The sequence below is a fragment of the Emydura macquarii genome, unplaced genomic scaffold (assembly GCF_026122565.2).
Source record: "Emydura macquarii macquarii isolate MOO-44397 ecotype Brisbane River unplaced genomic scaffold, CSIRO-AGI_Emac_v2 contig_629, whole genome shotgun sequence".
In the NCBI taxonomy this organism is placed as follows: domain Eukaryota; kingdom Metazoa; phylum Chordata; order Testudines; family Chelidae; genus Emydura; species Emydura macquarii.
This window is the reverse complement of record NW_027130766.1, coordinates 7,981,432-8,008,411: the sequence shown is the minus strand read 5'-3', so window position 1 is coordinate 8,008,411 and position 26,980 is coordinate 7,981,432. Positions and strand designations below refer to the sequence as shown.

At 60.9% G+C, this 26,980-nt stretch overlaps 1 protein-coding gene across 1 annotated transcript; it reads right to left on the bottom strand.

The window, feature by feature from the left end:
• Positions 1 to 2,061: 2,061 nt before the first annotated feature.
• On the bottom strand, positions 2,062 to 26,980 carry IGFBP4 (insulin like growth factor binding protein 4). The gene is made up of 4 exons (XM_067541268.1): positions 26,465 to 26,980; positions 6,728 to 6,891; positions 6,074 to 6,208; positions 2,062 to 5,389 (listed from the first exon to the last, which is right to left on the bottom strand). Exons 1-4 carry the CDS (start codon positions 26,808 to 26,810, stop codon positions 5,255 to 5,257), a joined length of 780 nt encoding a protein of 259 aa, XP_067397369.1. The 5' UTR covers positions 26,811 to 26,980; the 3' UTR covers positions 2,062 to 5,254.

Here is a 26,980-nt window from a genome sequence, read left to right as displayed (position 1 = left end):
GCCTCCCCAAATGCCGGCAGCGGGAAAGTGAGCGATTTAGCCCTTGTGCAAATGAGTGGTCCGGTGACACCCAGAGGGGGACGCTGCCCCCAGTGCAGGAGGCCTGCCCAAGGTCTAGGCAGTACATAAAGTCCGCTTGAGACCTGCGTGGTGCAGAGGCCTCAAGCTGGTCCTCCGCACAGGGCTGAGGGCAGAGAGAGCGCTAGCACGAATGCAGTGGGGCAGGTCGCTCCCTGCCCTTCGGGATCTCAGCACCATAGACCCGTTTGTGTCTGGAGTTGAGGGAAATCCAAGCCGAGCCGACGGCAAACTCAGGAATGTGACGAGAAGAGTGGACTGAGTGTTAGGGGGCGAGCGCATCTGCACTGAGTTACACCAGCCTCCTGGGAACACACTTTCCCCAAATCCCGCCTGGAAGCAGCCAGGGTACTGAGCCGAAACGCAGCCTGATTCCGGCCTCCTTTCAGGGCTGGTTTCGTGCTGCGCTGGCAAGAGCAGATCAGCCCCTGGTGACTGGCCTGGGGGATCAGCGACACTCCATAGTCCATGATGTGCTGCTGATCAGAGCGCCCCAGGGCCAGGGTTTGGGTGAGTGAGCCCTGAGCGAGGTCTTGGCTGAGGGGCCGGGGCAGCCCTCTCGTCCCCACTCCAGGGCTACCCTGGCAAATTGGCTCAGTTTAGACTCTGCAGGGCCAGCCTCTGACAGGGCCACCAGCAGCCGGGATTCAGCTGCCGACGAGCGAGGCGGAAAGGACGTCAGCTTGCTTTCCTGGAGCCGCGTGGGGCTCCGTCCAAGTAACAGCTTGTTGGTGTCTCTAAAGGCAGCAGCCTCACCTCAGCGGTGCAGGAGCAGAAATTCTGCACAAGGCCGTGCCCTGGTACGGCACTTTTCTCACCACGGCCACCGAGTTAAAGGCTTCGAAATCAGTGAGCGGGGGTCCTGGCCCGAACGCTCCTGTGATTTCCAGTGCCGGGTGGCGTGGCCAGGGATTGTGCTGGGAATCACGTGCCGTCGGAGGTGTAAATAGCTGCCGGGGGCAATGGGGAAAAGCCAGGGGGTGGCTGAAGAGAGAGATGCATCCTGCTCTGGAGAGGGGAAGGCGCATGGTTACCTAATGACCCGCCCCCCACGAACACATTAACACACACTCGGCCAGGCAAGCTTCACTCCCAAACGCACACACGTTCCTCTTCTGGCCACGCTTCGTTCCCAGGCCGCACTCTCCTCTTCTGTCTCGCAACAGACGGACTCTTTCTCCCAAGGGTACGGTGGAAAAACAGCCCCACGCTGAGCTCGTCATTCTGCGAAGGTGGGAGGGGAAAGGTGAGAGCTGACGAAGAACCAGAATCATAAACTCTGTGGGCCTGATACCCCTCATCCTCCACGCACATACTGCACCTCAGCTCCCGCCTGTGCGAAGCGAGCGTGAAACGCTCCCGCCCGTGTGAGTGGAGTGCTGTCGTGGGAACATTTCACGCTCGTGTCAAAGCCTCCACAATGGGGTGGGGGGTGTCAGGCCTGTGGGTTTGGTTTTTTCCTACTTCCTTAGATCGCTTTTTAAATGCTTTGCACCCCCACCACCGGAAGGGTGTGTGCAGTGGGAGTTGCGGGGTGTGTGTGTGTGTGTGTGTGTGTGTTTGTGTGCTGTTTACACTGCATGTCATTGCTACACAAACACAGGTAAAGCCAAACAACAAACTGAAATACAGAGTCCAGTTCACGGTCCTTGCCTGATATAGTCCATGCTCTCCATGGGATTGGCCCTGACCACCTGAGAGATTCCCCCTCCCTCCATGACCCTGAATTTCCACGGCAGCTGCATTCCACAGGAACAAGGGAACCGCCAGCCAAGAGCAGGAAGTGACTTTCACAGGAGCTGGCCCTTAGACTACGGAACCTCCCGCCACTGGAGATAAAATACCACGCGCCTCTCCAAACTCAGAGCTAGCCACAGTGCGCTCTCCCCCCCCCCCCCCCCCCCCCGGCAGTCCTGCAACAGCCCCCATTCACAGCAGCACTTCCACTTTCCTACAAGTAACCCTCCCGCTTTCAAAACCGAGACCCCCTCTCGCTAGCGGGCAAGGAAGAAAAATCTCACTGTGGTTTAGAGCGAGGCCGGAACTGGATTTTCCAGCTCGTGGGAAACCCTGCAGCTTTGAAATGTTTTCTGTTCTGCCACAGAACCAAACCAGCCCAAACCTTCAATTTCCCAAAACAAAATTAAACTATAAAATCCCTGAATTTCCATTTGAAAAGTCGTTTTAATAGGGAGAAAACCAAAACATTGAAGCGGTCCATTGAGAAACCGTCAAAATGGAACATTTCGACATTCTCAGAACGCTTCGGAATGAAACTGAGTCGAAATCACCACATTTTTAAAACATTTAAATTTAGCCAAAAATGACATTTTTGGGTGAAAAATGCCTAGTGCTGTTGGCTTTCCGTCTGGTGGGGTGGACAATTCAGATACCACGATGAGGGGCACCAGCGTAAGAGCCCAGAGCAATGGAACCAACCAACCCAGGAGGACGAGGAGACGCTGTGGGAGTATCCACAAAGCTGGGAATGCAGCTATAACTCCAGTCCCGGAGCTCCACGCAGCCGCGGTGAAGCCAGCTGGATGGGAAGGGGTCCGCGGTGCTGAGAGCCCCTGGTTTAGAATTAATCCAGTGCAGCCCAGCATGCAAAGTGCACGGCACTGGTGGCTGTGGGGCCAGCTTTGAACACAGGCATTCATGGCAATAACAGCCACTGGGCATGTGGCATGGGGCAGATGCATATCCCAGCGGTGACGTTCCTCCTGGGGGGCTCGGCCTGCCTGCAATGGGTTGGAGAAGTGGCTCGGGTCATGTTTCCACGGGTGTCGCCAAAGCCCTGGGATTCCACTAAGAGCCGCTGCCTTCATGTTCCTCCAGCACTTGCTGCAGGAAGCGGCTGTCCCTGGAGATTGTTTCCTCTCTGCTCTCAGGGCCGGGAGAGCCCTTCTCAACACCCACCCGCTGCCCCCCATGACACACCCCTTGCAACTGAACCGCCGGCCAGAACTAGCCGTCTGACTCAGGCGTCCGCAGAGACCTGGACGCCAACGGCTTGCGGGGCCCCGGGACTCGCCGGACTCTGGCCGTCCGCCCTCGTTTGCTCTTTGCTGCTAAGGAGAAGTTACAAAGCGAGTCGGCGATGGCAGGGCCAGAGGCGCGCTGGGCAGCTCTAGCCGCCGCTGGTCCCGGGGAGGGGAGGCTGGTTTCCGCCCGCTGAAATTGGCCCAGCAGAATTTACATGGAGTCTGCAAACCTTGGCTTTGATCGGGCCCATTCCTGCATATTCCTCACTCGTCCTGTTACCGGACATGGCAGCAAATGGGCCTGTCGGTGCTGGGGGGGGCTGGGGGCAGTGCCTGGGCGTGTGGGGTCAGGGCTGGGGGGCGCTGCTCCAGGCCCAGCTCCCTGGCTGGAATTACCCCCCACTCCCCCCACCCCGCACAGTCCCCGGCAGTCGCACGCCATGAGGCTGAGCGCAGGGGCCTCTCTCCGCGTGCGGCAGGGGCAGCTCCAGGCCTTGCCACACCCGGAGGCAGGCTGCAAAATGCCCCGAGGCTGGCGTAGAAACCAGGAGATTTACAAGCCAGCGGTGTGCGGGGGGGGCCGGGGGGTCACATTTTATTTGTGTTCTGGGTCTGCAGCCGGTGGGGTGCGCCCGGGTCACGCGGGCGAGCTTTTCTCTGCACCCAGGAGGGCTAGAAAAGGTCTTTTAAAGGTCTCTCAATGAAAGGCACAGATCTCAGCGAATCGCATCACGCCAGGGGCGGGGCCTCCGGGAGACGAAGGCATCGTCTGTCCATTGCTACCTGCCTCCCTCCGACCTTCTGGGAAGCCTCCTGTCCCCCCGCACGCTCCCCTCCAGCCGCTCCCAGACACACGCGCTCCGGGACCCCGGCCCTGCCCCCAGGTAGCAGGGGCAGGTGTCTGGTGGGCAGCCCTTCAGTGCCCTGCTTTGGCAGGCTGAGGATCCTTTCCCCCTGGACTGGTAGCCATGGGAGCAAGGGGGCCCCAAGTACTCACCTGACCTGCCCGGGAGAAGGGGAACCGGCCCACGGCACGCATCTCTGCTGCTGGGAAGCCCTGCCAGACGGGCAGGCCCTGGCGTTAACCCCCCACTGAAATGAACGGGGCAGGGCCCCCCTCCCTGGCTATTGTTTCGGGCTCTCTGCAGGCTGAGGATGGCTCGCTGCGTCCGTCAGTCGCTCTCGGGTCATGTCACCGCGGGGGCTCGCAGCTGGCTTTTTCCTTTGGTCAATGAGAGCTGAGATTCGGGTGCAAAGACATGGGCCCCTAGAGACAAGCCTAACGTCCCCGTGCCTCAACCCAGCCGCACAAGGAGGGTCTGGGAGCCGGGGACAGTCTGCACCGCCTGGTGCAACCACATTCCAAAACCTGGGGGGGCAGGGCTGAGAAGCCACCAGTTCTGCAGCCGCCCTGAGCGGGGACGTGAGCAGGCGTCTCTAAGAGCCGGCAAACGCTCGGAGAGCCCCGGGGGCCTGTGGCACTTGTTCTCCTTCACTGGACTTTGGCAAAGTGATCTCGAAAGAGCCCCTCCTTCCCTCCCGCTGCTCCAGTGCACCCCCGCGCCTGTCCTGCCGACAGCCGGAGGGCGGGCAAAGCCGCAGCTCCCCAGAGCACCCGCTGGGAGCACAGGAGGACCGGGGCGAGCTGGAGGGGGGGGGCCGCGTGTGCAATGCAACACTGCCGCCCTGGCAGAGGGTTCCCTGCTTCCCTGTGTCAGCAGAAGCCCTGGAGACGCATTTCTCCATCTCTGTGCCGGAGCAGAGCAGGAAGTCGGCTGGGGGGAGTCACGCTGGGATGTTGTCCAGAGGGCCGGGGCCGGAGAGGAGGGGGGTAACGTGCCCCTGATGTGACGTCCCTAGAGTTACTCGTTGCTAGTGGTCACGGAGGCCTAGTCCCAAGCCCGTCAGTAGCCAGGGCGTTCCTCCGTCCGTGCACAGAGCCTAGGTTAGGGTTGCAGTGGCGGAATCAAAGGCAGGGCGGGCAGCGGGTGCAGGGCAGAGTGGCTCTGCTTTATGGGGGGCGCGGCTGCCGTTCCGTCGAGGGCGTTCGCCCACCTTGGTCTCCCCCCAGCCCAGTGAGGATTTTTTTGTGGTCGTGTCCCCTTCCTTTCCACTCATCAACAGCACCAATGGGTTTGCTCGGCCTCGGCAGGTCGCCAAGGAAATCTCATTGTCCCCCTGTTACCGCCCAGTCACTCTCGCACGCCGTCCGCAGACTGCTGGCAATCCACGTCCCCCTTCAGCTCCGCGCTGCCCGACAGCTTGAGGCCAGTTTTCCGGTCCACGCACCAGCACTTCCCACGCTGCCCATCCAGGGCCGGGTGACACTGGGGATGGGACAGAGGCTCTGGTTATTTCCTGCCGGGCTGGCAGCGATGCCCACCCAGCGCTGGCTGGCAGAGATGTCTGCCTAGCCCGATGCTGGCAGAGGGGCCCGTCCAGCCCTGGGCTGGGAGCATGGAGCTGCCATGACTGGGGGAGCTGTTGGAGGGACCTATGAATCCCCCACCATGCGGCTGCTCCTAGTGGTTCTTTGCCCAGCCTTCGCTCCTTCCGTTGCAGGACCCCGGAGCTCTCTCCGGGTGGCTGTGATCAATGAAATCAGCCTGGCTATCCCCCTGCCAGGCAGGGAAGTGGCAGAACAAGCTCCTCTGACAGGCGGGCGAAGGCTACGTTTTCAGCAGTCCCCCACTAAATTTGGGTGACCAGCTTGGGACGCCTGGGGTCTGACTTTCAGGGGAGCCAAGATCAAAGGGAGTTATGGGGGCTCAGCGCCCCAAACTAGAGGACGCTCTTGAAAAATCGTGCCCAGGGACCTGGCCTGAGGTCATCCAGTGAGGAGAGAACCCAGGAGACCAGATTCCCACGCCTGTGCTTCCGCCCCAGGTGTAAGATGGGGCTGTGCCGCTCTCCGGCTCGCCTCGTCCCCTACAGACGGGCCAGGCCTGCAGCTGGCCCATGCCCTGAGCAGCTGGCCCAGCAGGCGAAGGAGAGGGGGGCTCAGGCCGTACCTGTTTGGGGTTGAAGTTCCCGTTGCGATCGCAGTTGGGGATGGGGATGACGTACAGGTCTTCGTGGGTCCGGGTCTGCGATGCGGCCAGCCTCTCCAGCGCTCGGTGCAGCTCGCTCTGGCACGACCCCTGGGCCTGCGCACAAGGCATCGATCAGAGCCCAGCTCACAGGAGAGCGGGGCAGCCGCTCAGGATAATACCTGGCACCTCCCTTGGGCGTTCCCCTGACCGGGAGGGGCAAGGGGGCTGCAAGAGGCAAGTGGCATGAGGGTAAAACAGCCACTGGGGGTCTGGAAATGCCCAGCCCCTGCACCAGCACCCGGCACGCCTGGCGACCGTGGTGGACATCGCCCTTCTTTCCAGGCCCTCGGACTCTGCGTGGGGCGTGCGCAGCCCGGCCCCAGGGAGGAGTTTCCGTGTCTGGGGTGCAGCTGGCAGGGACTCTCTGGCACCCTGGCTAACCAGGCCGGCGCACACTTGGCAAACCAAACCTGCCCCAGGCCAGCCGCTTGCACGACAGACCCGCCCGCTGGCGCAGACGCCGCAACCCAAGAGCTGCCCCCAACCACCCGCTGGCCACGGGCTGAAGGGGGCGATCACATCCCCCCACGCCAAAGGGAAGGGGCTGCACGGGGAGCGGAAGGGGCGTCTCACTATCTGCCGCGTCTCCTCCCGGTGCTGCAGGTTCCCGCTGCTCCTCATCTTGACGCCGCTGTTCACCCGCTCACGGGCTTTCGCCTGCTGTTTCAGGAGACATTTCCGGTCCTGGATGCTGCAGGGGCTGAAGCTGTTGTTGGGGTGGTCGATTTCCTCCTTATCTGCAAACCCAAACCCACAGAGAGAGGGGCCATCAGAGCAGAGCGGCGGGGCGGGCTGCCCTTTGCTTCCGGCTGGGGCATGAGTCTCCCGGAGCGACACCCGGAAGCTGGAGACGGCGCCGCGGCTGCCTCCGACCACCTCCCCTCCACCCACAGCCCTTCGTGCCGCTTCCCCCCGCAAGGCCCGGGGACGTCAGGGCTAGGGTCACACTGCTGGGGGCACGTGCCGGCCGGGTAACCCCGTCAGGGGAGTCTGGCCAAGCCCATGCAATGCAGCTCGCTACTGTCCGCAGTCACCCAGCGGCGGCCTGTATGCAATGAGGTCTCAGGCCGGCTCTGAGCAGAGAGGGGTCAGAACCAAAGCCTTTGCTACAGACACCCCCCTTCGCGTCTTGGTCCCACATCTAGCTCCCCCCGGCTGAACGCCCCCCGTTAAAAACCCCACCTACGGGCGGTGCCCCGGATGGCCGCCCCAGCAGAGAGACCAAGGCTCTCATGAGTCACGGGGCCTCAAGCCCTGCTCCAGAGACGCACAGCAGTGCAGGGGCAGGCGCTGCTGTTGCGGGTCTCAGGGCTTTGCTGGAACACCCCTCCCACCTCTCACTGGTGTGTGAGCCTGGCCCAGCCTTGCTCCACACCGCCCGGGGGCCTGCCTCCCTCGGTTCACGCGGGAGGTGTCCAGGCAGGGTAGAAGAACAGGAGACTCAGGGCGCTGGCTCAGAACTTTACGCGGGGCTGTGGCCGGAGATTCTCTTGCCACCCCTCACAGCCCTGGGTGAAGGCCCAGCCTGTTGAACCAACCCCTAATCACAGGCATTGAAGGGGAAAGACGCTTTCCAGGCCACCTACAGACACTCGCCATCAACCCGAACGAGTGATTGTCCCAGTTCCACCAAAGAAACGGTTCTTGCCCTAAATGGCAAAAGTCCGGAGACCTTGGTGCTGTTTTGATGCTTTCCATGGAACGTCGAGGCATTTCCTCGGCACGTTGCCCATCGGCCTCCTCGATTTGTAGCAAATTTGTGCCGAATGGCCCCACGCTTCTCGGTGCTGTACAGACGAAGGCTGATGAGCTGACAGTCTAAACGGAGACGAGGTGGGAGAAAGGCAGGATCCTTATAGATGGGGGAACTGAGGCACAAAGAGATTAAGGACATGCCCAAGGCCATACAGTGAAGCAGCAGCAGAGCTGGGAAAAGAGCTGAATTTCTTGAGTTCCAGCCCAGAGCCACAGCTATCTATGTGTGTGGCTAGCGTGTCAGCCCAGCTATCTATGCGCCTAGCTAGCGCGCGTCGGCCCAGCTGCCCAGTCTGCCTAACAGATACTCACCCGCCGTGGTGCCTGGCGGCTGCCCGGTCTGCCTCTCAAGCCTGCCGCTGCAGCCCGGCGCAGGGTCATCTCCGCAGCACTCAGGGAGGCAGCCCGACGGGCCGGTTCCAGAGGCAGCAGCGGCGAAGCCTGCAAGCGCATCTCCTGCCAGCCTTGGCCCCGAATCCCGCTCCCAGCTGGCCCCCTGACAGCCCCTTTCTGGGTGAGTTCCCGGCTTCTTTTCTCTTCTTTCATGCAGCTGCCCAGTTTGCTTCCTCCGGGAGCCAAAAGACTTTTGGTCTCGAGCCCTTTTCCAAATGGGCTGAATAAAAGTTTCCATCCGTTATGTAAAAGTTGGCCTCGTCCCCCGCAATGTCTGTAGGATACAAATGGGATCGCACAGCAGCCCCTCTCAGGCGCAAGCTCACCGGAGACTGGAGCCAATTCAGCACAGCCTGCCCCTTCCCACCCCGAGCCATTGGGGGGCTTCTCCCCCAATCTGCAGCCCTCCTCCCGCTCCCCAGATGAGCACCGCTACCTCCACCCCCTCACTGTGCGGCCCCAGCAGCTTTTCAGCCGCGATTGTTGTGGTTAAATGAAAGCATGGAAAGACCCGTTGTTTTCCACGCTGCTTTATTATTGTAGGGCTGCTCGTGAGGAACGGTGGGTTTCAGGCGTTGGTTTGTTATTGTAGGGTTGCTCGTGATGAATGGTGGGTTTTGGCTGAGGGCGCCTGTGCGATATCTCCGGAGCGTGGCTGCCTCCTGCCTGCTGCTCCTCGCTGCAGAGACGTGTCCCGGGCCGGGCAACGCAAGGCAGCTGCAGCCGGCGGCTCCCTTTGGTAACGGCGTGCGGGGTACGTGGCTCAGCGCCATCGGACAGACGAGGCGCCGCAGGCTCCGAGCAGCGGCAGAGCTCCGAGCAGCGGGCCGGCTGGGCCACGAAGCGGTTTCTCCTGGGCTATGTGACCGTCTCGCCGTCTGGCTTGTCCCCGAGAGATCGGTCCCTACCCAGGATGGTAACCACAGCAAACTCCTCCTCGCCCTGTGCCCCTTCTACTGATACGTGCCAGGCCCAAGCAGGCAGAAGGCAGGCGGCCAGGGAGCCAGCCGCACCTTCTTCGCGTCAGTCGGGTGCACCCGGCAAGGTGGAAGGGCATCCGAAGAGGGGTCCACGCAGGGGCCCCATCTCACAGCACAGCCCTCGCCCAGGGCGTCTCGGCGTCCAGCCCCAGCCGGGTGCAGGAACAGCATGGCCGGAGCTCTGAGGGAGGCTGGCGCCGCTTGGAAAAGGGGTTTAACCCCAGCGTGTCCTCTCCCGGCATTGCACACGCGCACAAACCAGATCCCAGTCGTGGGGTCCTGCTGGGCCGGATCTCGGGGAGCTCTTGGGTGAGTGTTTCCCCCGGCCAAATGCAAGCTGAGGCAATCCCGCCGGCTGTGGTGGCATGGCGCCTGCTGACGCCAGAGCCGTATTTGCACTGAACGGGCAGCAGCTCCGCCTGTGCCCGCTGGCTTGGTCTGTGCATCCCATGCTGGCCACGCTGGACGAGTGCTGGGTATGAGGAGAGCGCAGCACGCAGGAAAGGCTGGGCTTGGAAGCGTGGCCTGGCCCGTCCCTAGAATGGCTGGAGTCACGCAAAGGGGCTCTCCTACTAGGCCTGCTAACCCCACCTGGGAGCTGGGACCGGCTGGGATGCGGGCGGCTGCCACCCGGCTTCCCAAAAAGATGGCAGCTGCCGCCCAGCTTCCCAGGACTGGGGCAGCTGCCCTCTACCTCCCAGCTAGGAGGTCGAACCGGGCGGGAAGCCAGTGCCTGCCTCCCACATCCCCCAGGAGCCAGCGGCTGCTGCCTGCCTCCCTTCAATAGGTTTTTTGCTGCGTCCCCCCTGCCTGTGTCTCGCTGTGAAACGATGGTCTGGAGAAGGGAGGACGTCTGGCACTTCTTGTCTCAGAACACACAGAAGAAGGGGACATGCAACGACTCAGAAAGCTGGGCCTTTCCAAACTGATGCAAGGAAATGCTTCACACGATGCATAATTAGACTGTGGGACTCATGGCCACAAGACGTCATTGAAGCCAAGATCTTAGCACGATTCGAAGAGGGACTAGACACTTCCATAGCTAGCAAGAGTAGAATAGTAGCGAGCGCTTCAGAAAGGCTATTAAACCTCCTGCTCCGAGGCGTGGGCCAGCCTATAACTGCAGCACAGGGGTTAGAAACGTTCTGCCACTGCAGCTTCCTCTGACACGGGTGGTACCAGCCAGATGGGATCCTGCAGCTGATCTGACCCAGTGCGGCGAACGTACGCGTCTGTCCAACAGGATGGGAACTTGGATTCCCTGGCGCTGCCGTGTGTTACCGGACGCCACCTGCGGTTGAAAGCCGTCCCGTTGCTCCAACCCTCACTGAATCCAGCTGAAGTTTCTCAGTTATCTCTGGATATTTCTTTGTACATGTTCTTAGATTGTGCATGAGAACACACGCATGGGCACGCACCACACACGTGCACACACCACACACTCAGACACAGAGTTCTACGGAAACCAGGGAACTCGAAAGCAAAGGGCTGTGGGAGTTCACTTCGCTCCATCTTTGGGGACACTCCCATGAACCGTTTGCCAGTCATGTCAGCTGCAGGATTCTGCCCTCAGCTTTGTTCACACAGGCCCTCTCCACCTTCCAGCCAGGCAGCCCCAGTCCATCCTCTCCTGGGCTCTGCCTTGGTCAAATACACAGAAAACCCACCCGGATCGGCGCCTCCCCACGTCCTGGGACGCTGCTCCCAGCCCAAGGCCAGCTGCTTTGCCAAGGGGCAGACGCCTGAGGGCAAAGGTTTCTGCTCCTTTGAGATCCAGCAGCACATCCTCGCTGAGCCCAGAATATTCTGGGAAGCATGATTTCCCCAGGATGCTCTCTGCTGTTCACAGTGTGGCCCCACCCACTTTTTTCCCCGTGTTTTATATTCATTTCCAAGATGTCACTTGCAAAAGGAACTCGATTCTTTCCCTGGGACAGCGGGGAAGGAATTGGATACAAAGTGCTGCATCCAGGGTGGAAAGAAGCCAGGGTTGATGACATAGCAAGTCTTTGAAATTGCACATGATGTTTGAGCCTCCAGACCTTCCAGTGCTCGTCTGGCCGGGCACAAGCCATGCACTCTGCTCTGGGACGTCAGAAACCGCCAGTCATTAAAATACATGAAAGGGGAAGGCAGGAAAAAATTCTAGGAATAAAAAAGTTAACCTCAAGCAGGATCCGTTTCTGAATTCCAGAGTCTTGGCACCCCCTTTTGGGGTTATAAAGCCTGGATCCAGGACTACAAGACCAGATGTTGACAGCTGGGAGATTGCTGTTGTGAGACCAGAGCTGGTTAGTTTAGCATTTTTTAAAAGCTGCAGTTTCCTCTGATTTCAGGATCATTAAAGTTCCATGTTTGCTTCAAACAACGTTTTCCCCACTCTGTGCATTGCGGTTTTTCTTTTCTTTCTTTCCTCTCAAACCCCTTTTCACAGCCACAGACTGCTGTTAGTGAGGTCTCGTGCTTGTTAAGTCTGCATCATATTATCAGTCTCTGTCAGCAAAGGGGATCCTCACATCTGTAGCCACAGACTATTTGAAGATGTGCAAATGAAATAAGAAAGCGCTCTGACCACCTCCTCCACCCCGAGAGCTGCCTGCTTTTAGAACCCAACTCTATGGAGGGTTAGAAATATTCAGAGAAGGATTTTATCCCGACTGGTTTGGGTTATAATAGATACGGGAAGGACCCCAAGAAATCTGTTCACTGTGTGACATAGTTAGCCCAGTTCTGCAGAGCAGAAAGATACAGATGATAGTAAATCCACGCACCTCAGAGCAGGATGTCGCACTCTACAAGTGCAGTCACAGCTTAAACTAATCAATAATGCAGCCGGAGAAGCAATGGCCAAAAGAAACGTGGTGGAATGCTCTCACGTGCAATACGACAGAAAGTTTGGGTTTTTAAAATCTGTATTAATCCTGTAGTTTTATATATATATATATTGGCTAGGGTCTGTTGGAGGTGTTAGATTTACAGCCCTCGCTCCCCTGGGCTCCTTTAGAAAATTCCCACATGGAACTGGTAGGACGAAACAAGGTGAGATTTGGTTTTAATCAAAATCCCAAACGTAACCCCCTCCGGGAGATCTCTGTACCAAAGAGCTCGGTTTCACTACAAGCAAACATGAGCTGCACTGACTTCACTGAGGGACCTCTGTACACAGAGCCGGTTCATGGCACTAGAAGGCGAGAAATGTTGCTGATTTGCCAAACTCTAGCAGAGTTTTACAGATGACTTGGCCAAAAGCTGAGCTCTGCCTGAGCCCTGCGCCTCTGCCTGATCATTTGGCCAGCTGGGGACCAGTGCCGGACGGTCCTCGCTAAGGTTAGCTCCCCCGGCACTTCAGAGCATCATTCATCTCACATAATCGCACCTCTCGACCTGCCAGGACCCAAATGCAGGGACGTGACGTACAATCAACCTTCAAAACGAGGGACATGAAAAAAATCATTCATGCAGGAAACTGCAAATGCCTGTGCCTCACAGGGCCTGGGGGGCCGCTTTCCCGCAAGGATCCCATGGAGAATGCTAAAGGGAACGCTTTAAACCAAGCCACAGGGATGTCACAAGGTCCACCTTCTTCACCAGAGACAGGGTGGGTGGGATCAGAGCTCTGAAATGGGGTGGGGGCCGTGGTGCATCCTTATCAGTTTCACTATAGTCCATCCCCGCAACCCCTTCAGCGCTCAGCCAGGGAGCGATACCCCGGTGGCAGAATCACCGGGTGTTTTGAGCGGCATCCCTGCGCCGGGGCTCAGGCCGGGGCGGTGCAGTGCGGCCGTCCTGCAGACGTGCCGGGTGGAGCTGGTTTCATATTTGAAATAGCGACAGCTGTTAAAAATCACCGAAGGCAGCAGCGCGGCGAGCGGCGGGGCTAACCGAAGCAGCAGGGCACAGCGCACCAGCCTTCGACCTGGAGAGTCCTACATCAGGCATCACTTGGTGTCCCAGAAGCCCCGGGCCGGTCACAGACTCGTCTCTGCAGCCCTGGGTGCGTGCACCGGGCCTGGACTCCAGCGCTGCTCTGGACTGGATGGACGCTGCAGCTGCTCCGTCCCTGGCCGTGCTCGGCCGCCAGGCTCCGTCGGAGGGGATCTGACCCTGTCTCGAGCGCAAACGTCGCCCTCTGCCCGCTGCACCCTTCATGCCTCCGCGCTAGCAGACCATCCGAGCTGGGGGAAGGGAGCCCGGCCCAGGACACCCTGCAGACCCCAGCCTTCGTTCTGAGCTGCGACTATGGCAGGAGAGCTCTGCTGATGGCTCGGAAAAATACACCCCATGCCAGCTGGATTCTGGCTGCAACCCAGGCTCCCCAGTGCGCCCGGTGTGTGCATGCAGCACCCAGCCGGGAGAAACGGGTCTGAGGATGCCAGGCCTGAGGGAGGGGGAAGGGTGCTCAGATGAAAGGAGACCGTCAAGACGATCCAGGCTAGGCGACAATGGAGGGCGACATTTGCTCCAGGTCTGCCCTACCTGGCGGGCACGCTCAGAGCCTTTGCCATCCCAGCGTCTGGACGCCCTCTATAGACACGATTAACTCACAGCTGCCACCCCCAGCCCTCTCTGCCGCGAGTCACCCCTGTTACAGATGGGGAAACTGAGGCACTTAGCAGGGTGCTGGCTTGACCCCAAGGTCACAGAGGGGGTCAGGGCAGAAATGGGATTTAAACACAATAACTTCCTGCCCTGAGCCTGTTGCTATTATTATGTATATTACACAAGCCCCGGCAAGGATCAGAGGCTCCCTGTGCTAGGAGCTGCACGTGGACATGGGACATGAGCTGACAGTCTAACCAGACAAGCCAAAGGGAATACATGGGCACAGAGAGGGGAGGGGACCAGCGGCAGGCCAGGAAGAGAACCCGGCTCTCCTGAGTTCCAGCCCAGTGCCCGGCCGCACGGCCAATCTGTGGGTAGGGCCCTGGGTCCCTCGATTCACCAGCAAAGCCCTGCCACGCTGCCCCCGGGAAGCGTTTATAGAACAGCCGCCAGGTTAACGTTCGCAATGTGGCACTGCTGACATTTCTTCTCCTTTTTTTATGTTTATTTGCTTTCCATTTAATCTGTCATTTTCCAGGAACCGGCACAAGTCCTTGAAATGTGAACACGTGAAACCAAAGATCCCCCCTGCCCCAGCAGGGGCCAGAGACCCTGTACCAGGGTGGCGCCACTGCTGAGGTGACGTGGTGAGGCACGGCGCGGGCGGCCCCCCGGCGTGGCTACACCACGAGCTGCGAGCCGGTAGCCAGCCCCGCGGCGGGATCTCAGTATGCGTCTGGGGAGAGGATCCCCTCCAAACTGGGGCAGGCTGGGCTCTGACAGGCCGGCCGTGCTGGATGGACTGTGTACCCAGCTGGGGGCACAGTCAGTGGCAGAGCAGGCGGATCCAGAGCCGCTGGGCTGGCAGGACTCTGTCGTTCCCAAGGGAGACGCGCCTGGGAAGGATGTGATGGGCGTTTCTACCTCTGACCCCTCGGAAGGGCATGAAGGCCAAGAAGCGGGTGGGGGAAAGGGCGCCGGCCAACTGCATCCAAGTGTCCAAACCGGTCCAGCTGCCTCCTGGCCTCCGCTCCCAACAGGCGGCATCGCAACTGGCCCCTGGCTCGGCCCGGAGGCCCTGGGCCATGGAAACTCCTGGCATTTAGCGGACAGGGCTCAGCAGCTCTGGCAGGGTCACGGGCATGGCCATTGTTTCCCTCGTACCCCTCCTGGCCGCAGGGATCCTGTCTCCAGGTGGTGAATCGGGCCGGGCTGGTTTGTCTGGCTGCAGTCACGCGACACAGCTCAGGGTCCCATGGCTGGGTCAGGAGCTGTTTGCTCCGACGGTGATTTTGGCAGGCTCCTGAGCAGGTCCACAGACAATGGCTGGTCGGCATTGCTGCACGCGCCCGGCTGGGGCCTGGGAAGCTCTTCCCCCCTCTCGGGAAAATAAAGTGTCTTCCAGGAACCTGGAGCCCCCCATCGACCCAGCCACCGCCCATTGGCACAACGCCAGCCTGTGAATGGAAGGTTGGGTCCCCACTGTCACGCCGGGTCTGATCGCTTCAAACCAGCCAGCACCAGCCCTTCGCTGTCCTAATGGGCTGCAGGTCCCCATCTCGGTCCCAGAACGCAGCCCTCCATTGATGATCGGGGTGCAGGGCTGGTGTTGGGAAAAGCAGCTGAAGGAGAAAGCACATGCCACGTTTTAGGAGGCTCTGGGCTGCCTTGGTCTCTCCAGGGGATGCACATCGACTCCGGGCCTGCCCTCTCCCCGTCTGGAATCACGCGTGGCGAGAACTGGCTGCTCTCTGCCTGCGACGGGTCACGGTCTCAGCCCCACTCAAAAACGACCTTCCCCCATTTCTTCCGACGGCTGGTGAATAATCCTGCCCAATGCAAAAACCTTGGGTCGTTCCCCCGCGTGGCGCTGCTTGGCCGGCGCCCACCGGGCAACGGGATAGAGGCCCTGGCCTTTGACTCTTTGGGGGGGGCCCGGCCAAGAAGGGGGCGGCGGTAGAGCCAGCTGACACCAGTTTTGGTGCTGGCAGAGCCGCGAGGCTGAGTGCGCCTGGCTGCTGCAGGGGCAGCCCCCGGGGGGCCGAGGAAAGGTCTGGAGAGTTCACAATAACAAGGCTGTGGGCGGTGCAGAAACCAAACAGGAAAAGGATGTCCGCCCGGCCGGAGAGAATTCAGCCGGTGCTCTGAGCAAACAGCACAGCTACCTGGGGGGGGGGTCCGCCAGTGCCTCCCCCCCTCCCGAACTGCACTGGGAGTGCAACTCAGCGTGAAGACACCGCAGCCCTCGGGGGCCACGAGCCCCCAGGGAGCCAGGGACTCAGCAGTGAAGCAAAATCAGATTTGTAGATTTGACTCTCGGGTCCAGGGGATATGTGCAGCCTGCCCCTCGATTTCAGACGAGTGGCTCTGGATTCACACCACCATGACTGGCGTCAGCACCCACTTTTGTCCCGGGACAGACGCAAGCCATGGGCGTATTGCTCGGGCGTCAGCCGCAAACGCCCTCCGGCCTCCATGGGATCAGAATTTGACCCTGGATCTGCACCAAGGGGGCTGAGGCCTTAAACAGAGGAGTTGCATGGATGCAACCAGGCGCATGGGGCTTGGTGGGAAGGCAGCGCTGACGGGGGGCCTGGGGTCTCCCGCCCATGCCCCGACAGCCGCTGCTGCCCCCAAGAGGCAGAGTTTGTGGGTCCCACTCTCGACATGGCTGCTGCATGCTCCCCCTCCCCGGAGAGAGGCTGCCGGGCAAAGCCGGCAGGGCTACGAGCAATGGAGGCCGCCTGCTCCGTCTCTGGCCACGAGGGGTGGGGAATGTGCTTTTGTCCAACCCTGGGGTAGAGGTGGCGCCGCACGCCCTGGGCAGAGACAGGCAGCGCCCAGAGCTCTGGTAGCCAGAGCCGGCGGCACTGGCCAGTGTCACTTTTCCGGCCCTTTGTCCCGCTTTGATATATTCCAGTGGCCACATTCTGCCCGGGGGGCAGTGACCATGTCTGCCAGGGACACCCATGGGCCGGGCCTGATTTCCCAGGAGCCAGTCCTAGCAATCGCGGTGCAGGGCCTGCAGACGCTGCCCTGCTGCCTTCCCACAGCTCTCGGGTCAACACGGCAGAAACATTGAACAGGAGCCATGGACGTGGGGGGAGGGAGGGAACCGAATATGCTCCAGGAGGATTGAAGGTCACGGCCACGGCTGGCTCCAGCCAACCCTGCAACACGTCCAGCTCTCCGCAAAGAGCAATCCAAACCAGAGCACGTCCTGCCAGCCCCCCTGCCCGGCCTTGGAAGGTGGGGTCCCCGTCATAGCAGCCCATTGCCGGCGGACCCCAGCCTGCTCCCGCAGGGGAATTCTCAAAGGCTGACGCCTTTCTCCTGTTACGTTAACCTTTGTCTTCCCTGCAGCCAGGCGATGGCTCAGCAATGGGACGCAGCTGTGAGAAGGGCCAGTCTCCCCCGGGGGTCACTGTCCCGCTCTGCTTGGCTGCAGGCCTGTGGCCAGTTCTGGGTGGCCCGTTTTGGGGAAGACACGAACAAGTAGGAGAGAGTCCGGGGGCGTAGAAACGCCGCCCGCTGAGGAAAGGCTAAAAAACCGGGCCTTGTGAACAGGCGCTGAGAACAGGCTCCAAGCACGTCCAGGGCTGGTAGGAAAAGGCTGGGGATCAACTGGTCTCCAAGTCCACTGACGGCCGGCAACAAGTAGCAATGGGCTTAGTCTGCAGCAGGGGAGATTTAGGAGAAACTTTCTCGCCATAGGGGCAGATGAGCCCCGGGACAGGCTTCCAAGGGGAGCTGTGGCACCCCCGTCCCTGGAGGCTTTTAAGAACAGGCTGGAAGTGTCGGGCTGGTCTCGGTTTACAGGGTCCCGCCTCAGCGCAGGGAGCTGGGCTTGGAGACCCGCAAGGCCCCTTCCAGCCCGACATGGCTCTGGTTCCACGGAGGGAGCCGCTTGCCACGGTAACGCCAGCGCTTCCCAAGGGGCAGCCGTCTGGCTGTGGCTTGAATGTTGGCCTTTTCTGAAGCTGGAGGAGCTGCACTGGGAAGGGGAGATGGGAGAGAGCAGCGAGCCCCGCAGAGGAGGGGCAAGCCAAGGAAGAAGGAAAGAGGCCAGACAGAGCCAAGAATCAGCTGGAATTGCTGGAGCGAAATCCACCACCATGAAAGAGAGCTTGGAGTGTACTGGCTTGTTTTGTCTTAGTCATGGATTGTGAATGTTCCCCCGGGGTCCGTATCGGCCGCCCAGCTGTAAATTGCCACAGCCTGTACATTTTGCTGAAGGAGCTGTACTGGGAGCCTGCGTCAGGCCAGCCTTGAACCGGTGGAAGCGCGCGAACCCTGCAAGACGCTCACGATTGCAGAGCCCTCGCAATGTGCGGTAGCAAGCTTTTCCGTCCCAGACTGCTCGCCCGGGACGTGCACATTCCTCCAATCATCCCCTAATGAGACAGCAGATGGTGGTACCAGCCCAAGGGCCCGGAGGAGGCTCGCAGCTGTGACCGGCTCAGCCTGGCTCCCTGACAGCAGAGGAATCGCACCCGGGCGACACTGGCCCAGGAATTCAAGGCTCCCTTTCCCATTCTTCTTCCTGCAGATGAAATCGGATGCCCCAGAAGACTAGGTCCCCCCTCAACCCCGTGACCTCCTCTTCCCTCCCCCTCCCCCCAGCTTTTCCCTGCACAGTCCCACAGCACCGCAGCAGCTCCCCCCCAGCCTTGCGGCCCCCCAGTGCCAGCGGCTAGTGACGTGCTAGGGATGGATGGGGTCCTTCTGCGCTGTCCTTTCCCTTCCCCCCAAGGCCACGTCTCGCCCAGCCAAGCACATTCCCTCTGCTCTGTGCTCTTGGCTGTCCTGGCAGACCCTGCCTGGCTTCTGGTACCTCGTCAGCACGCTGGGTTTTGGGGGGGTCGTTCTGAGACTCCTGGCCACAGAATCTGAAACCCAGAGCAGCCTGCCGGCCAGCAGCACAACCCAGCAGACTGGGGGGCAGGGGCCCCCGTGATACTGCTGGTTGGGCCGGCCAGGCCAGGGTTGAGGCAGGCAGGATCAGTGTGTGGGGGGAATAAACCCCCCCCAGTTAACCCCTGCCCTGCTGCTGCGCTGAGCTCGCTCCTTTCTCATTCCCTTGTTCCATCCTCGGGTCATTAGCTCCCCCTGCTCCAGGTGAAACTGGAGGGGGAGTGAGATCCGGGGTGCGGGAACGCCGATCTGGTGCCCGGGCCGTCAGCCATGCCAGGCAAACGCCCCCAGTGGGCGTAACCGAGCCCCGAAAGACAGTTCTGTTCCCCGGAGCCCGCAGATCTGGCCTGAACCCCGTCCAGGACCCGTGGGAGCCCCTTCGCCCCCTGCACCGCATAAGCAGGCCTGGCCGGCGCACAGTCACAACCTGGGTAGCAGGATGGCCCCGCCCGCGGCCCGGCTTCACGCCAAGGACCCCAGCGCGCTCCTCGCTGAATCACCAACCCCGGCTCCCAGCCGGGGGAGCGGGGCGCACACCTGCAAACAGGGCCAAGTGCACACGCCCGCCCCCCAGCCCAAAGCACCGCAAAGCCCAGGGTCGCCCAGCCTCACAGAGCCCTGGGGTGCAGAGCCACGCCCGGCCGTCTCTGGGTTTCGGGGGGGGGGGTGGGGGGGTGGGGCTGAGAACAATAGAGCCAGGTTTGTGGGGGGAGGGCCCGAAAACCAGGCACCCGGGCCAAAGAGGCGAGGCCCGGAGCATCTCCCCTCTCCAAGCCTAGCACCCCCGGTCACCGAGTGCGTGTGGTCCTGGCACCAGCACAAGCGAGCGAGTGAGCGAGCGGGAGGAGAAAAGAAGCCCTTTCTGGCGGCGGAGCCCCTCGCTTGGCAGGCGCTGGCGTTGGGGGAGGCCGCGCTCCGGCTGGGAGGAATGAGCGGGGCTGGGGCAGGCGGGGAGGGGGCAGCAGGTCAGGCAGGAGACAAAAGGAAGGGGCCCAGGGCTGGAGCTGGCTGCGGGGAGCTGGACGGGGCGGGCGCTGCTGCCTCATCTGTTAGTGATCGGCACTTCCCCGTTGCCATCCCAGCCACGCCACACCTGAGCACGGAACGAGCACCAGCGCGCGCATGCGTGTGTGCACGTGGCTGCTCACCAGCGTGTGCACAGGCCCCATCTCCCTGAGAGTGACACCCACCCACCTGTGTGCTGCGGGCCAGGCCGGCTGAGTCAGGAAGCCCTGGGAGAGGGAGGGGTGGGGGCTGGGCCAGGGAGAAAGGGATGTAGGGTCTGTCTGTCTGTCTTACCCAACCCACCCCAGACAGACTAGTTCACTCCCACCCCCGCCAGCAGCGTCTCCAGGGGAAGCAAAGTTTGTTCCCCCTCACGGCTCAGAGGGGCTTGCTTGGGATGGATGAGAGGGGAGGGGTTCAGACACCTGCCTGTGATGGAAAAACCCAGACAGCCAGATCCACCTGGAGACAGAGAGACGGACAGAGAGCGAGAGATCTCAAATGCGTGGGATATCCTGGGAAACGCGGCTCTGTTTTTTGGCGCTGCTTGGTCTGGGTTTTCTGTTCCCATAACCCCGCTGGCTCCCTCCCCTGGGAAGGCAGAGCGTATCCCTGCCCTCATCTGTCAGCACTAGTCAGCTGGCGACAAATGGTGCCCAGAATTTCCTCGCTCTAGAGCAGCGAGACAGGCCATTAACGCCCCGGCTCGGGGATCGCGCGTTTGCTATCTCGTGACTCCGTAAAGCCTCAGGCTGGGGGCGAGGGGAGCGGTCGGTCGGTGCCAGGCAATGCTGCACCGTCGCTAGTTACAATATAATGATTCTAGAAAAAGCCGGGAGGCTGCCAGAGCTCCCTGCGCTGTGACCCGCACTCAGCAGCCGCCCGCTGGCAGCAGGGTCCGGTGGTCACTTTACTCCCTGGCAGCTCCATTTTGCTGAAGCGACATGACTCGGAAAACCACCAGGCGTTTCCTCCCCTCCCCGGTTCCCCTCTTGACAGGATCCCGGCGGAGGAAAGGTCCCAGCGGCTGGAAGCCTTGGGATCAAAGGGAAGAAATGGCCTGGCTGATGCACACAGCGCATCCGCTGGGACGAGAGCTCGTCAGCGCGGGACAATTGTGCACGGGGCCTCGGACGCTGGAGAAGTTCAGGGCTCAGACGGGGGGCACCAGCTCCGGGTCTGACATGCGAAGCAGCAGCCCAGACAGGCAGATCGCTAGCGGGCCCCAGGTAGAAAGGACCAGACCAAAAGGGCTCGTTCCTCCCACCCTGGGTCAGTCTCCCCTCGCTGTCTAGCTCCATTCTTCCTAGCTGCTATTTTTAGCCTGTCCCATAAACAAACTTAAAACCAGCCGAATGTGGCCTGTCGCCAGCCCCGAGTATAATCCCTGCTCCCGCTCCGCAGCGTGGGGGGGACACCTTGCCAGACGCCAGGTCTGAGACGAGCTCCTTTTAAATGCAGGCAGCTGGAAAAGCTGAGAGACACAGCAGAGAGCAAGGTGCCACGGATGGGACCCCCGTGCAATTCAGGCTGCTAACAAGGGGCTAACTCATTCACTGGTGTCCCCGTTTCCGTAAGGTTTAGGAGGGAAGAGGTTCCTTCCACCCCAGGCCCAGAGCAGACACACAATAGATATGCAACTCCCACAGGGTCAAAATTTCCTAGCCATAATTATTTACCCAGGACTAAATCATTAGCAGCTATTGGCCAAGTATTGGGGGAGACAGGGACCTCCTCATTCTGAATGCCATGCACACACTCACCCACCACCAGCATCCGCTGCTGAAAGCTACCAGCCAGAAACTGACAAAATTAGACAGTGGAACTCATTGCCACAGGAAGTTGGTGGGGCAAAGACGTGAGCAAGATTCCAAAAGGGGCTAGACATCTGGTTAGCCCCAGAGTTAGCATCATGAGAGACGACAAATTTTGGAAGGGATATTTAACCTCCTACTGCAAGGCTTAAACTAATCTCTCGCTATCAGAGAGCAGGATGAGCGAGAATGTGGGAGGGGCAGATTATCCCACAGCTGCTGACCATGGGGTTCTGACACCTTCCTCTGAGGCATCCGGTGCCGAGATGGGCCACTGGACCGGAGAGACCTCGGATCTGGTGCAGTCTGGCAGCGCCTGTGTTCTGACAAACCCCAACATTCTTTGGCTACACACAGGCTTTGCACCATGAGTTTAATGCAGCAGTGTTGCAAACTCCCACTCCTAGGGCAAGTGTCATGATATCTTGGGGGGGTGAAAAGGGGGTTCCTAAAGCCCCAGCTCCGGGAGCCATGTGATTAAGTGAGAATCTCGGCGTTCATTAAAAAAAAACCCAGTACATTCCTAGCTCTCATGGCTGTGGAGGAAAAATTAAATCCACTAAACCTGCGGGCTCACAACCCAGCCAGCGACTCAAAGAACCCAACATTTATTTATTTATTTTTAATCGTCATGATTGATGGGGCCTGACTGGTGATTTGGGAACTGCTGCAGCAACAATAGGGTTAATGACCTTCTCTTCCTGCCAATGGACCGGGAGTCCCTTGTGTGCCAGGGACCAGCCATGCAGCTGTGCAGAAGCCTGGGGGTGGGGGAGCTGCTTTTGGAGAAGCTCAGGCTGTCGGTTACAAGAAACCAAACTGGGAGATTTTAGCTGCACGGTGCATCTTTTCAAACCCAAAATCGCCTGGGCTTTTGTTTCCCAAGTGCCTCCAGCACAGACGGGGATCCTGTCTGTCGCTGAATCAAGGCAATCCATGGCCCTAGCTGCATGTCCCATGGCCCCACCCAGGCCATGGCCCTGTCCCCAGTTTGTCACCCCCCTCCTCTTTGGAGAGGCAACAGGTTTCTGCATGAAGATGAATGGGCTAACATCTCTTCGAGTTCTCGATCCAGGCTCTCTGCAAACTCAGGCAGACACCAGCTATGCGCTGGTCATATTTTCAAGCTTTTCTTTCATCCACAAGAGCAGGGAACATTTGTTTTTCATTTGCTTTTTAAAAGCTGAAATTCCAATCTCATGATGTGAATCAAGAAGCCAGGGCCCATAGGCCTATTGTGCCTCTCTTAATCCAGTTTGGCTTCTCCCCAGAAGAATCTGCAGCATGCAGTTCATGGGATGGAACAGAGAACTTGCGGGGTTCCCAGGGACATGGAACACTGCAGCCAGCTGATTCCTCTTGGTTTCTCTTCCTCTTTGCCCCAGTTCCAGCCCAAGTGGCTGCGCACATGTTCTCCCAGACCAGCCCACATTCACCGGGCCTGGCTGGGCAGACACACCCCCGTCTACATCCATCTCTGTATTTACTCTGCTGGGAGCCACCTTGTTATCAGCCACCAATCTCGTCTGCAAACACAGCCCGAAAGGCGGGAGGAGGATGGATAGGCAGAGCCTCATCCCGGGGCAGACGTCCCCAGCACCCTTCTGCCCCATGGATCCCTACGGGCCCTGCACCGTTCAGGAGGGAGTCTAGGAGTGGGGGGGGGGGCAGTGAGCTCCCAATGGGGCAGCCCCAGGGCGAAGGGCAGCCAGGGATTTTAGGTGACCTCGCTGCACTCTAGCAACATGCAGGGCTGGTGCCATTCACCCTTTGGGGAGAGTCGTGGCACGTGCCGGGCTGGGCGTACAGCTGCCGGACTGGCTGCTTGGCTGGCAGGCGCCGGGGCTGGAAGGGTTAATAATCAAACATGGCACATCGGGGCCAGTCCCTGGGCCGTGGCTGGCGGTTTGAGTTCACAGGCCCCGATGTGCCATTGGCTCGTCTCCCGCTCCTAGGGGCCCATTCCATGGAGCCAGGCAGCCACCAGGGAGACAAACCATCCCCTTGCAGGGCCGCGGCTGGCTTCCTGCCCCCGAGCGCTTTGTCGGGCCCGAACCTCCGACGAGGGGACACAGATCCTGAAGTCCAACAAGGCTCAAGGGAGTCGGGAGCCGAGGGGGAGAGGGGGCGCGTCGGTTCGGGCGCCTCTCTCTGCTTTTGCCCCCTGCTGCATTTCCTTCCTGGCCTGTGCTCAGCCGCCTCCGTCAGCCCCATTCCCTCCTCTGCCAGCCTCGCTGCATCGGCAGCGTGCCCGCGGGCAGGGCGTGATGCTACCACGGGCAGTGGCTTGGGGGGCAGGGGTGGGAGGGAGCTTTCGAACTCAGAGAAGATCTTTCAAGCCCAGGCTGCAGCAGCCGGTGCTTTCCACCCCAGAGTCAGAGGAGCAGCGCTGGCCGGGCACGTTGGGGGTGGGACCGTGCCCCCGCTTCGTACCACTCAGGAGAAGGGCAGCCGAGCAGAGGGAGGAGCCGTCTGCCCCCCTCGCTTCCTTGCAAACCTCCTCGGTGCGCAGCTCTAGCGGGCACTGGCCCTTCATGCCGCAGGCCCCATGGTTAAGGGCAAAGATTTCCACGCCTTGGCCGCAATTTAAAGAGCAACCCAACCCCCCCCCCCCCCCTCCACCCGTCGATTTCCGGGGAAGAGTCTGTTCCTGGGATGCGCGATTCCTGGTACTGGGGAGCCGTGTTTACTGTACTAGCTACACATTAACTGCTGCCCGGCCACGTCTGCCTGCAGGGAACACAAAAGCGGGTCAGCGAGTCCCGCGCCGGCTCCTCTCAGCCAGCCCGGCGGTGCCTCGCCGAGCGCGTCTGCACGGGGCGGTGGAGCCGAGTCGTTATTATATCTCCCGAGCGATGCCCGGCCCGGCCATTTCTCTGGGTAGACAAGCCCTGAAACCCACCCATTCCCCCCATCTCTCAGCCCACCTGCCATCTCCCCTTCCAACTATTGACCCTCTGCACCCCCCTACAGCATCAGCGAGGGTCTCTTTCCGTGGCCCTGTGGATCTCCGCCGGGTGGGGCTGACACCTGCTGTCCTGGGGCTGCCTGCTGCCTGTGGTTTGTGGCTCCAAAGGGCCATAGGCTATCCGGATGTCACTGAAAGTCTGGGGGTCCCCGGCATGGGCTGGGAACGCCACCCAGCTCGAATCGCCAGAGCCCCTGGCAATAATGCATAGGGGGACTAACATGGGCTCATCTCGTCCTGCTCCAAGGCACCGGCTCCCTGCCACGGGTGCTATGGGGGACAATCTTCCTCCCTGCCATCATTCTGCTCACTCAGTGCGCGTGCTGCCCCATCCCCCTGCCCTGCCTCTGTCTACACTGTTTGGACAACATTGTCTCGCTCCCATGGACTCCCCCATTGGTCTGGCTGTATCCACTGGTTTTACTGAGAGTGTCCGCTCTTTGTTCTGGATTTGTACAGCACCTAGCGCAAAGGGGCCGTGGTCCAGCAAAGGGCTCCTAGGCCCGACGGTGATACAGAGACTAACTAACCACAGCGCTTGCTGTCCGCACTGGGCCCGTGACACGTAGCTGAGCAGTTCCAGCTAGTCTATGCCGCAGAGGAAACTGGCGACACTTGCCCAGTCTAGCCCACCTGCGATGCTCATTTTACTGGAGGGAGGGTCAGGAACATGCCACAGTTCATCCAAGTCAGTAACAGAGCCTAAAAACCCCTCGACTGCCCCCAGCCCTGTGCTCTACCCAGTGGGCAGGGCTGCCACCTCTCAGGCTCAGACAAACCAGCCAGTGGGGGCAGGTCCGGGTCCCAGGAGAGGTGGGGTCAGTCTGTGGGCGGGTCTGAGTCCCAGGAGAGGCGGGGCCAGGCTGTGGGCGGGTCTGGGTCCCAAGAGAGGCGGGGCCAGTCTAAAAAAACCTGCCAGGCCAGTCAAAATCTGGCCAGGTGGCCAGGTGCCAATGGCCCAAGCTGCCTCGGGGACGCTTACAAGAGTCTGCGATGCCGCTGGGAGGAAGGAGGGAAGCTGATAACAACAACAACCTGGCAGGGGAGGGTGGCTGGGCTGAGAGGAGGTGACGCAAGGAGCCCGGCTGTCCCATGAACCAGGCTGGGCTGATGGGCCCTCCCTGAGCCCTGGCGGGTCCGGCGTCGACGCGCTCCCCCTGCCCCTTACTCGCACACCTGGATACCTGCGAAGCCCTCAGCAAAACATCTGGCTGGAGATCCCAGGTTTCCACGGGCAGGGCCTGCCCCCCAGCCAGAGCCTGCAATGCTGGAGGAGACGGGGGGGGGGGGGGGGGGATGCGGGGGGAAGGCAAGTCTGTTTCCTAAAGACTTTGGGGGGAAATTGTGCATTATGCAGGGCAAAGCCAAAAGCAGCAGGCAGCCTGGCCGCAGCGCGGATGCTGGATGCAGGACAGCGAGTGAACACGCTGGAGGGCCGGTGGCCTTCCTAGCAGCCATCGCACCTGCGTCCCCGCACCAGGCACCCGGCCGGGCAGAGGCCGGAATATCGCTGGGCAAGGAGGGGTGTGGCTCTGCCTGAGACCAGGGCCCATCACCACGGTGTCAGAGCGGGAGCAGGGGGCTGGGGGAGGCCAGCCAGCACCTCAGGGAGGGGACTGGTGGACTGGGGGGTGGCGGCTTTGTGCTGGGGGGGTGTTAAAGGGCCAGCAGGGACACCTCCCTGCAGCCCATCTCCGTTCTGGCCCCGGGCGTATTCCTGCTGCAGCCGTGCCCAGGCACAGACGTCCCCTCCCGTCCCCTCCCATCCCGTCCCGTCCCGTCCCACGCACGCCTGCCCTTCTGGCTGTGCCCGCCCTCGGCTCACCCCCTCCACGCCAGCCCGCGGGGCTCAGCAGCGACTGCCCTGACCTGTCAGGGGCGGAGGGGGCTCTCTCCCAGTGCATGGCCCCCAGCCCTCCTGCACACCCGGCCCCCTTACCTGCCGGCTGGAAGCTCTCCTGGATGGATTCGATCTCGGCCAGCTCGGTGCAGACCCCCTGGCCGTGCATCAGCGTGTGCAGGGGTTTCTCCACCCCCCGGGGCGGGTAGCAGCGGAGCCCCGAGCCGCAGCGGGCGGTGTAAACCCCGCAGGGCGTCCCTTTGCCCAGGGCGCAAGTGGCACAGCACCCGCAGCCCGGCTCCCGCACCAACTCCTCGCAGCCCACGGGCGCTTTGCAGCGGGCCAGCTTCTCCTCGGAGCAGGGCGGGCAGTGGATGGCTTCGTCGCTGACACACAGCCCCATGGTGGCCAGCAGCAGCACCGCGGAGAGGCCGCCCGAGGGCATGGCAGCGGGCGTACGGACCGGGCGCTATGGCGAGTAACGGCCCAGGCGGAGGAAGGCGGCGGAGAGAGGGCGAGCGCGGGCCAGGGGATGCAGTGGCGTTCCCGGCCGGGGGGGCCAGGCAAAGCGGTGGGGCTCGGCGGGGCCTGCCAGAGGCACGGAGCGGAGGGGGC

Excerpts from the sequence above, each read along its gene's own strand:
- IGFBP4 (XM_067541268.1), bottom strand. The coding sequence starts at position 26,810 with ATGCCCTCGGGCGGCCTCTCCGCGGTGCTGCTGCTGGCCACCATGGGG. Across the intron at positions 6,892-26,464 it reads GGAGAGCTTCCAGCCGGCAG|ATAAGGAGGAAATCGACCAC; the intron begins GTAAGGGGGCCG and ends TTGGGTTTGCAG. Across the intron at positions 6,209-6,727 it reads GGGAGGAGACGCGGCAGATA|GCCCAGGGGTCGTGCCAGAG; the intron begins GTGAGACGCCCC and ends CCTTGTGCGCAG.